General features: G+C 50.9%; 1 protein-coding gene across 1 annotated transcript in view; it reads left to right on the forward strand.

Moving 5' to 3' along the window:
- CHAF1A (chromatin assembly factor 1 subunit A) overlaps positions 1 to 10,855 on the forward strand; it is a 23,825-nt gene continuing 12,970 nt past the window's right edge. Inside the window, exons 1-5 of the mRNA XM_029918509.1 lie at positions 1 to 18; positions 1,374 to 1,424; positions 2,176 to 3,053; positions 8,122 to 8,178; positions 10,593 to 10,822. Coding sequence (XP_029774369.1) covers positions 1,376 to 1,424; positions 2,176 to 3,053; positions 8,122 to 8,178; positions 10,593 to 10,822 — 1,214 coding nt within the window. The 5' untranslated portion in view covers positions 1 to 18; positions 1,374 to 1,375. The remainder of the gene's footprint in view (positions 19 to 1,373; positions 1,425 to 2,175; positions 3,054 to 8,121; positions 8,179 to 10,592; positions 10,823 to 10,855) is intronic.

Here is a 10,855-nt window from a genome sequence, read left to right on the forward strand (position 1 = left end):
GACAGTCGTTTTGATTCCGTAAGAATCTTTAATCAAAAAATTTTTTAAAGCGCTACCTACTGTGACCATCCTATCATAAAAGGAAGGGATGTTTAAATGCTACATAAATAGGAGGGGTGTCATCTTAGAATAAAGAGCATCGGTGAAGGACTCACGAGTGCATGTGGATTGTATGTGTACCTTTGAATGGTCAGCTCTTTGGGTTGGCTAGACTGTCCCCAAATAACCTGTTTTCAAGCCAGATGTCCTAGCAGGTGTCAGCTTCTAAACTTATTCAAACCGACTTAAGCATATTTTCCCCCAAAGACTTAGTTCTGTTTGCAGTCATTTCTGTATCAGCTTTGATATTATTAGATGCCTTTCTTGAGATCCCCCCCGCCCCGTGCAGGGAAACATTCTTCCTTACTTCCTGACAGGACAGGACTTCAGCTCACGCCTGGCAAGCTCAACATGCTTTAAAGTGTTTTACGTTTATAGACTCTTATTTTAAAACAAAATAAGCCCTACTCTGAGTTTATAGATCTTGTAGTGGGGAGTGGTTGGATTCGAGAACATTTTGGGGTCATCAATGGTGAAATTGGTAATGCAGTATTTTCTTTCATCTTTGCTGGTGCTCATTCCCTTTTTTTTTTTTTAAAGATTTTTAAAAATTTTTATTTATTTTGAGACAGGGAGAGAGAGAGAGAGAGAGAGACAATGGTTCGAGCAGGGGAGGAGCAGAAAGAGAGAGAATTCCAAGCAGGCTCTGGGCTTTTGGTGCAGAGCCTGAAGTGGGGCTGGATCTCCTGAGCCAAGAGATCATGACCTGAGTTGAAATCAAGATTTGGATGCTTAATCCACTGAGCTACCCAGGCGCCCCTTTAAAGGTTTTATTCTTAAGTAATCTCTACACCTAACATGGGGCTTGAACCCACAACCCTGGGATCAGGAGTTGCATGCCCCACAACTGAGCCAGCGGTCACCACATCATTCCCCTTGCGCTGTCCCTATTACTGTACTCCTTGGTTTCCCTCTGAGTGCCAGTTTTGAGCCCCGTGCCAAGGATAGAGTATGGAACGGATCTCCCTGTTGTCATAGGCTTTCTGTTGGGAGGGAGACAGAATAAACAATGTAAGTTTTAGAGTGTTAAGTGCCGCAAGATGAGAAGATATGACAGTGTTGAAAGCAGAATTTCTCGACCAATTAACATTTTGGGCAGAAAATTCTGTCGTGAGTGCTATCCTGTGTATCTTAGGATAGTTAGCAGTATCTCTCTACCCCCTAGAGTTGCCCCCATGGACAACTGCTTTGGGCAGATTAGGTGTTGCATATGTATCTACTACGTCATGATTTCCTACTTTTAATGACTTGTCCCTTGACATTTTTATTCACAGCCATGGATTGCAAAGACAGACCAGCTTTTCCAGTCAAGAAGTTAATACAAGGTAACTTTCTGAGAAGGGGTTAAATACTCCCAATTTATATCCTTAATTGTCTCCTCAGTTGTACTTTTACTTTCCTTGGAGCAGAGGCCTCCTGTTGGGTCCTCAGCAGGAGCATCGAGGGGCTGGGGTGGGGAGACGGACAGTTGCACCTTCCAGTCGGAAGCTAGGAAACCCATTTGATAGCTTACTGGTTTCTTAGGCTCCTGGGAGCAAATCCAGTGGTCACTGCCTTTCACAGGATTTCTCTGCTTCAGCTCTACTGACACTCTGTGACTTTTGGTCATAGCATGGGGCTGTTCCATATATCGTAGAGTTTAGTGGCATCGCTGGTCACTTCGCCCATGTCATGACAACCAGTGACGTCTCCATACTTCCAGACATCCTCACCTGCCCGGGGTTGAAGAGAAATGCATCCAAATCCTTTTGTCTGAAATGGGTAGGCCAGACTGGACCGTATACAAAACTATGGTTTCTGGTTTTTAAAACTCGGTATGTGGTTCCCCTTGGCAGCTTCCCTCCTTGAGGACAAATAGAAGATTTGGTGTTGGGGGCAGCAGTATCTGAGGTGACAGGCGGCAGGGGCCACCTGTGGGACCCGGGGACAGCAGCAGCATTTTCTAGAGAAATCCCCCCCAGCCCCACCCGAGCCCAACAAGGCTGCTACTTACTGAGCATGCGGAGTATTACAGTGCTGCTGGGCTGTTGCTCCTCACCCTTCCCCTGTAAAAACGGTCCCCTCTCTCTGTTTCAGCCCGTCTGCCCTTCAAGCGCCTGAGCCTTGTCCCAAAGGAGAAAAGTGAGGACGGGTTGGATGACACGAGGAGCCCCGAGAGTGCTCCTGCACAGAGCCGAGTCCCCGATCTAGAGACCTCTGTGGACAACCTGGAGAACAGCTGTCACCTGGGTTCCGACATAGATCTTAGTTCAAAACTTGTCAATGGGAAGGGTCCCTTAGATACCTTTGTAAGAAGTGGAGTCAAAACCAGTATTGACCAGACCACGGTCATTGATTTGACGGAGGACTCGAGCGACCAGTTAGATGGTGTCATGCCCCATGGAAAACTAAAGTCTGTGGCCTGTCCCTCCGAGGAGGCCGTGAGTGGGGTCGGAGAAGAGGCTGGAGGTGAGAGGGGGCCGCCAGAGGCCAGTGTGAAGGACGGGCTGACGTGTCCTGAAGAGACCCTTTCAGACATTCCATGTAAAGCGGAGGAGGGTGCTGGTTCCAGAGGAGCGGAGAGGAGCGGAGACGGGCCGGAGGGCTCACCCTGGGGCTGCCCGGAGCCAGCAGGGGGTCCGAGACCGCCCTCCGAGAAGGACCAGGACGAGAAGGACCAGGACGGCTGGAGTGAGGCCGGGGGCCTGCTGTTCAGAGGGAAGGTGCCGGTGGTGGTCTTGGAGGACATCCTGGCTGCAAGGCCTCCTCGAGGCTCGTCTCCTCCCGCGGCCCCTGCACACCGGGGCGGGCCCTCTGACAGCGAGATGCCGGAGTCCAGCCCTGAGGAAGACTCTGTTCTTAGCCCCTCATCCGGGGATTCTTCTCCTCCTGCCAGCTCGCCCGAGGGGCAGCGTGCTCCCAAACAGCATCTGGGCAGTCCCGGACCCTTCCCCACCTCCACACCCGTTCGCAGAGTAAGTATCTCTGCTGAATGCCAGTATGGCCGTGCTGACCAGATTCTCCTGGGGCTGCCGTGTCACCCAGGTGCTTGGTGGCCGAGCAGATGGGGCCACACAGTGACACAGAGTTCTTCTGTGACACAGACCATAGCCATTAGGGGTGGTCAGTGGTGGTTGCTGGTCACCAGCAAGTCCAGTGTCTTCTGGGAACCGCCGTCTCGGCAGCCGTGATGGTTCCCACGTAAGGAACGCTGCCGGTACCCGGCAGTTTCAGTGAGGGAACGGCGGGGAGCAGGCAGCCGGGACCCTCGTGTCCAGTGTTCGCTCCCTGCACTCTCCTTCCTGCTCCCACACCGCCTTGTAAGGGTGTTGATGGTAATGAGTCAGTCAGCGTTGGTGGAGAGGCCCCAAGGCCACAGGAAGAATGAAGTGGGGATCCTGTAGGGTCAGCCCCCACCCGCCTAGCCACCCTTCTGAAAAACCACCCAGAGCAACAAGAGCAAAAAGAAAACCTGGCACCATTTTTAAGGACCACAGAAGGATGACTTTTGAAACCCCTGTCTGTGTCCCTGCTTATGAGGGCGATGACGGTGGTCTCCGTCCTCATCTGCCCGAGGGTCTTGTGGTTGGAACTGATGATATCAGTCGAGAATCCAGAAGTGTATTTAACAGCGTTATTTTGTTTTGGGTTTTTTGGGGTTTGTTTTTTGGGTTGGTAGAATTTTTGTTTACATTAGGTTTTTGTTTTTGTCTAAGTGAGCTCTGCGTCCAGAGTCACACAGCACACGCAGGGGCCAGCCAGGCGCCCCTCGGTCTTTTTGTTTTTGTATTTTTTAATGTTTTTACTTATTTTGAGAAAAAGTGCAAGCGGGGGAGGGACAGGGTGGGGGGGGATCGCAGACAGGCTCTGCAGTTGTGAGATCATGACCGAACCGCCCAGGCCCTCTCCGCTCCTTTTTTTTTTTTTTTTTTTAATGTAAATTGGATCCTGGTCGGACCATCCAATTCCTACTTGCCTGATTTGATCTTGCTCACTTTCTGAAATTAGATCTCTAAGGAAAAAATTATTTTTTTTTAAATTTTTTAAATGTTTTTTTTATTTTTGAGACAGAGAGAGACAGCATGAGAGCGGGAGGGTCAGAGAGAGAGGGAGACACAGAATCGGAAGCAGGCTCCAGGCTCTGAGCTGTCAGCACAGAGCCTGACGCAGGGCTCGAACCCACGAATGTGAGATCATGACCTGAGCTGAAGTTGGAGGTTTAACCGAACGAGCCCCGCAGGCGCCCCGGGAAAAATTATTTTTCTAGCTGATTTCATGTCATTTATATTCTGAGGAGTGTAGGAGAAAAGAAAAAAATCACTTTCTCTTTAGGTTTTCAAAATACCAAAAGTGGAGCAGTCTTTTTTTCTTTTAACTTTCTAAATGTTGCAAATAGATGTACATTTTTAAACTTCCACCTGAGCTTGTCCAGACTCTCAGACTCAGAGGTGAAGCCTCGTAGGTGAAGCCCCTTTTCGTCGTCAGCCATCTTGTTTGGTTCAGCCAATTGCTTGAAATCCTGCCAGACGGCGGCTTCTGCTCTGCAGAAACACTGTCGCGGGACATGGCACAGCCAGTCAGCCTCGGGAACAGAACACGTACACGGGTTTCCATTCTTTGTCATCGCTTCATTTTTTGGAGTTTGTTTCTATTCCTGTAGCAAAGCCCGAGAATCGGGAAGTGACGTACTCGGGCATTGTCATGAAGCAACTTACTTCCTGCCCACGGGCCCGCATGGCACTCGGTCAAGAGGCCTGGCACCGAGGACGCTCGGTCTGACTCTGAACACAGGCTTGCACTTTTGAAATGCTCCAGAAGGCAGTGTTATCACACAGCCGTGCACATGATGTGCACTGAGCGGCCAAGTTCAGGTGACCCCAGAGCCTGTGGCAGAAAGCTGTCCCTGCCGCCCACAGGTTGTCCATTACGCGAGTGGAAGTAGCACCCCCTGATGGAGGCTGACAGGGAAAGGATGAACACAATGAATGAAGTGATGGGGATGCTCTGGGCACCGCGAGGGCCATGCAGCCTGAGGGGATGGCTGGGGATAGACCCCTTGGCAATGACACCCACAGCCTTGTCCTTTTTCTCCTTCCTCATCTGCAGCGGGAGTTTCTTGATTTGCTTGTTGGTTTTGGGGATACTTTCATTTTTATGCTTTCTCTCTCCACGTCCTTTCCAGGTCGCAGATAGGAACTCATTGGAAGCTTCATGTTTCATATCACTGTGTGAGATGTTGGGGTTTTATTTGGCTCTATTATTCCTGGAGTTGGTACTATAAAATTTCTGCATTGGAATCCCTAGGCATTCACTGGTCTATAGTGTGTGTGTGTGTGCGCGTGCGGGCCCCTTTCAGGGAACTTGTTAAAATGCAGATCCTGCTGTCTCTTCCCAGGGAGCCTGATGGAGTCACTCAGAGAGCTTAATTCTGTTGTGGTTTTTGCGTTGTTGTTGTTGTTGTTGTTGTTGTTGAAATGCTCTCAGGGTTCTGGAGAATCTCACTTTGAAAAACAATAATTTGCAGACACCTATTTTAAGTAATCCAGGGTCAGATTACTCATCAGAAACTAGCCAAACAGTTGGTAGTAAGCAGTAGAGTGTTTTGCTATTTGGGATAGAACCATTTCTCAAGTTGGTTTGCATTTTAACTGTGTAATTGATCCTGCTTTACTGGAGACTCGAGGTCCTGTTTCCATAAACTGTGATGTTGATACAGCTGTGTGACTGGAATCTTTGCATCCATACACGCGAACCCAGATCGCTGGGACTCTTCCCTGCAGAACTTAAATGACAGGAGTATTAAGTTCTTCATGTTTAAAAAACAGAACAGAAGCATGGCAGTCCCGGCGGCCCCCTGTCTCTCCCGGGAGGCTGTGCGGGACACTGAGCCATCCCTTGGGAATACATAGTATCGTTTTGTTTCCTTACCTGAGCCATGTGCTGTAAATACGTTTCTTTTTCATTCTGGGGCCTGAAATTTCGGGCTGGGAAGATGTATCTCTTGTTGATGTATCTCTCCTTAACGTGCAGTTCACAGACTGGTTCTCGTTCTCTGTGGTGGAGGTTTCTGTGTCTCATTCTCAGCCTTGACGGAACAATTGTAATGTGCTTCCTTCTACGTGTTTCCTTGGGCTGCTGTTGAGTAGAATTTCGAGCTCCCAGGAAGGAACTTCTGCCTGCTTGCCCTGGACTGTGGCTGGACCGGTTTGGATTCTCTCTCTTCCCCGCTGCTGTGTCTTCCCTGTGATCCCCTGTGGTTCCCTGAGAGGATCCTGCCGAATCAAGTACCAGAATGTTCATGCACCTAGTGAAATCAGTGCTGATGACATGGGATCGTCGATGTGTCTTTCAGCTTCCTTCCGGGATCTTGGATCTAGATTTTGGCAGCTGAGTTCCAGATAGGTAACACGTACGGCCTAGACTTGGAGAGAGTTCCATAGGCACTTGGGCCAATACCAGGATCACATGATATCAGACCAGTAAGGTCCACGTGAGTGTGTGCAGGGAAGCCATGGATCCGGGTTCTGCATGAAATCGTAATTGCTCTGACTGCGGGAGGTCGTTAGTTGGCCTCTGAGGGTCCTGTCAACTCCCCGGGCGGGGGGGGGGGGGAGGGCATTGATTCCACAACGCGTGTGGGCAAAACACTGGATGTGCTTTCCCCCGGCGCCCTCGCACGGGAGTCTGTAGATCACACTCAGCGCTGTAAATCTGACCGCATGGGACGACAGGTGCGGCAGCTTGCGGACTGCCGGTCAGCCCTTTACGGTGGGGGTGAGGACCACAGGCCCGGCAGGCAAGTGCACTCCGGAGAAGGCAGGTGCTTTTTCTCAAGCCCTTGGTAAAACTGCTTCCAGAGCTTGGCATTCGTGCTGGCGCATGCTCAGAGCAGATGGGCTTAAGCACAGTGTCAGTGCCATGCGAGGGCCTGCCTGCGCGTTGCTTCCATGTGACTCTGCTCTGTCATCTCCTAAGGGGCGACCGGATCCAAATCGAGAAAGATGTCTTCCTGAGTGTATTAGTCTGTAAGTTTAATTCTGGAAGAGGTTTGGACTTTCCCAAATAGAGAAATCATCGCTGCGTGGTTTTGTCAGCGCGTCAGAGCATTTCAAGAGAAACGGGCCGTTGGTTCTTTGGCTGCGTGTCAGTCCCATTTCTTGGCTGCGTCTCCGAGTCTCATAGGAGCCTGGGGAGTTCCTGCTCTTCCCACTGACGGTTTGGTTTTCAGGTCCCTGCTCTGGAGAGGGCATAGGCCAGTAGTCTGAACTTGTTCCACTCCTGCCTGAGGCCACGCCACCAGTGTGGTGAGCGAACCCAGCGGGCCGCCCTGCGGGTCCTTCCGGCCGGCTTGCTTTGTGGCAGGGCAACAGGGAACGTCATGCCCTGGGATACAGGGGGACTTGTGTCTGGCAAGCCGAGCTTTCTCCTGACCATTCACTCCACATTCTAGAAGCTGCACTAGGCAGAGAGTACAAATTATGGGAATCCAGCACATAGAGTGTGTGACTTAATTCATACAGTGTTAATTTTTAGACATTACCTACGAAATTTAAATGAAATTCTCAACATCAGCGGCTCTTAGAAAAATCGGAAGGGGCAGGACTGCTGGGCTACAAGCCAGTAAGAGCTCTGTCCCTTTTGGACGGGGTGCATCCTCTGTTCTCTGTCACAAACCCTTGTGCTCCATGTCACCTGCCTGACCGGTCTTGTACACTGTGTCACCTGCTGGCTGTCCACTGCGTTTTTCTTGTGCTTGGCCCCCTTCATTTCTGTTAGGTGTCTCCTCAGTCTTACCCCCAGGTGCATGCGTGTGCATGTTCCTTGGAGGGCACGACCTTACGAGGACATTTCCGTGTTCCGGTTCTATTTGGTAGAAACTGGTCACTTGGAACATTGTAGTCTTTTCGTAAAGAAGTTATTAATCATATGAGTCCCTTATTCCTCGCCCCTTTCTCTTTCCAGCCCAAAGAAGTGTGTGACATGTTCTGTGTGATGTAGTGGCTGAAACGGCTCATGTTGACGGAGAAATGTCTCTCGTTTCAGAAAACTAAGAAACTGGCCAAAGCTTCTGCAGAGAAGGACGAGCTCAGACTGCAAAGAGTAAGACCTTTCCCCCCAAGTAGAACGTGAGCCTGTGCTTTTTGCATTAAACCGGAGGAAGCAAGGCCCTGCCGTCCCCTTCCCCGCTTGTCCTGACCGTCACTGATTCTTGCTTCCTTCTGCACGGCCGTGGCCTGGGTCGTGGGCTGCGTCATTTTTACCTTTGCTAAATTGTCTGAAGGTTTTGCTCGTAGACGTTTCTAAGCTTTATTCTTATTATCGTTATTACTGCCGTCTGGATAGTTGGGCGTCCCCTTGTAGATGAGCTTTGCCTTCCAAAGGACCCTTCCTGCGTGCTGGGCCGGTTCGGTGGCCCCGACACAGATGGGTGATTCTTGTGCAGCATTCCCTTCAGGTGTCCAGGGGTCACCTCATGTCACACACTGCAAAGCAGAGCACTATTTCCTCATTGCTGTAAAGAGCAGAGAGGGCCAGGAGGCTTCTCCCTCCCCCCTGCCCCAACGCCAGCGCGCAGAAGGGGCAGTGATACGCTTGGCCGGGCGCTCACTGGCGGCTTCCTGTGCCGTCTGCCTCATGGCGGCATTTGATTTTTGTGGGCCCGCTTGTGATGGTGTTTTTAGAGTTTATTTCATTCTTTGTTGGAGTGTCTGAGGTGCGCGCACATGGTGTGGGGCTGGAAACTGGGCTCCGGTATGGTTGGTTTCCAGAAGCCTCTGCCTTTCTTAGCAAGGAGAAGCAGTGCGCCACCTTGCACAGATGCTGCTGGTGTCATTACCTTCCCCAGACCAGGCACCGTCTTCAAGTGTCCTGGGCGTCACAGGAAGACGCAGAGGATACCGTGTGAGAACTGGGATGGTCCAGCCCTCTCGTGGCATGCCTCCGTGGCGTTTGTTAAAGCTACTGAGCGTTTCTCAGGGCAGGGGTAGGGCACTCTCTAGAGACAAGGGCATAGTCATATGGCTAGACGAAAACAGTTACCAGGCTCCTGATGTTGGGAAACCCATTCCTGATGGAAATGGTCCTTGAATTTTTTTTATGTTTTTTATTTATTTTTGAGAGGCAGAGAGAATGTGAGCAGGGGAGGGTCAGGGAGAGGGAGACACAGAATCCGAAGCAGGCTCCAGGCTCTGAGCTAGTTGTCAGCACAGAGTCCAACATGGGGCTCGAACCCACAAACAGTGAGATCATGACCTGGGCCGAAGCCAGACGCTTAACCGACTGAGCCACCCAGGCGCCCTGGAAGTGGTCCTTGAAAGTGACCCGGTGCTGTGGCAGACGGAGCGCCCCTCTGGCTGGCCAGCTTGTTCAGAGGAATCCAAGGTTATATAATAGCACAGGCCTCAAGCCATGTACCAGTTGTTTGGAATGAGGAACTGTTGTAAAGATAAAGTCCCTTTTTACTTTTACTGTTTATTCTCCTTTATTTCCCCTTTATTTAGCACGTTCCTGGCCCTTGCTTCATCTCGATCTTTCATTTCAGAGGAAATAAACCCTGTAATCGTATATGACTTTGGGGGGATGGGAAGAAAAATGCTTTTGTTTTAAAGATAGAGAAAGAGGGGCACCTGGGTGGCTCAGTCGGTTAAGCGTCCGGCTTCAGCTCAGGTCATGATCTCACATTCATGGGTTCGAGCCCCGCATCGGGCTCTGTGCTGACAGCTAGCTCAGAGCCTGGAGCCTGCTTCAGATCCTGTATCTCCCTCTCTCTCTGACCCTCCCCTGCTAGCACTGTCTCCATCTGTCTCTCAAAAACAAATAAAAAATATTTTAAAAAAATAAATAAAAATAAAGATAGAGAAAGAGAAGCAGAACCTATAGGCATTTCTGTCTTTATTTTATCATGACTTTCTGATTAAATAAAGGCAGCTCTAGCCTAATAGTGGGTAGCCTGGAGGTGGTTCTTTTTTTTTTTTTTAATTAAAAAAAGTTTTTTAATGTTATATTTTTTTACTTTATTTTTTTAATGTTTTTTATTTATTTTTGATACTGAGAGAGACAGAGCATGAGAGGGGGAGGGCCAGAGAGAGAAAGGGACACAGAACTGGAAGTAGGTTCCAGGCTCTGAGCTAGCTGTCAGCACAGAGCCCGCGGAGGGGCTTGAACCCACAAATGCGAGATCTGACCTGAGCTGAAGCCGGGTGCTTAACCGACTGAGCCCCCCAGGCGCCCCAATGTTACTTTTGAGACAGAGCGTGAGTGGAGTACCGGCAGAGAGGGAGGGAGACTCAGAATCTGAAGCAGGCTCCAGGCTCAGAGCTGTCAGCACAGAGTCCGATGCGGGACTGGAACCCACGGACCCTGAGATCATGACCTGAACTGAAGTCGGAGGCTCAAGCCGCTGAGCCCCCCGGGCACAGCATGGGGCAGACGGCTGGTGCTGGTCGCAGGGCCCTCCGGGCGGCGCGCACGGGAGGCACGCAGGGACCCCGGCGAGCCACGTCTCTTGGCCGCAGGACAAGGAGCGTCTGGGCAAGCAGCTCAAGCTGCGGGCGGAGAAGGAAGAAAAGGAGAAGCTGAAGGAGGAGGCCAAGCGGGCCAAGGAAGAGGCCAAGAAGAAGAAGGAGGAGGAGAAGGAGCTGAAGGAGAAGGAGAGGCGTGAGAAGAGGGAGAAGGACGAGAAGGAGAAGGCCGAGAAGCAGAGGCTCAAGGAGGAGCGGCGCAAGGAGCGGCAGGAGGCGCTGGAGTGCGTGGGTCCTGCGCGCGGGGGCGCGGGGGG

Source organism: Suricata suricatta, chromosome 12 (assembly GCF_006229205.1).
Source record: "Suricata suricatta isolate VVHF042 chromosome 12, meerkat_22Aug2017_6uvM2_HiC, whole genome shotgun sequence".
NCBI lineage: Eukaryota > Metazoa > Chordata > Mammalia > Carnivora > Herpestidae > Suricata > Suricata suricatta.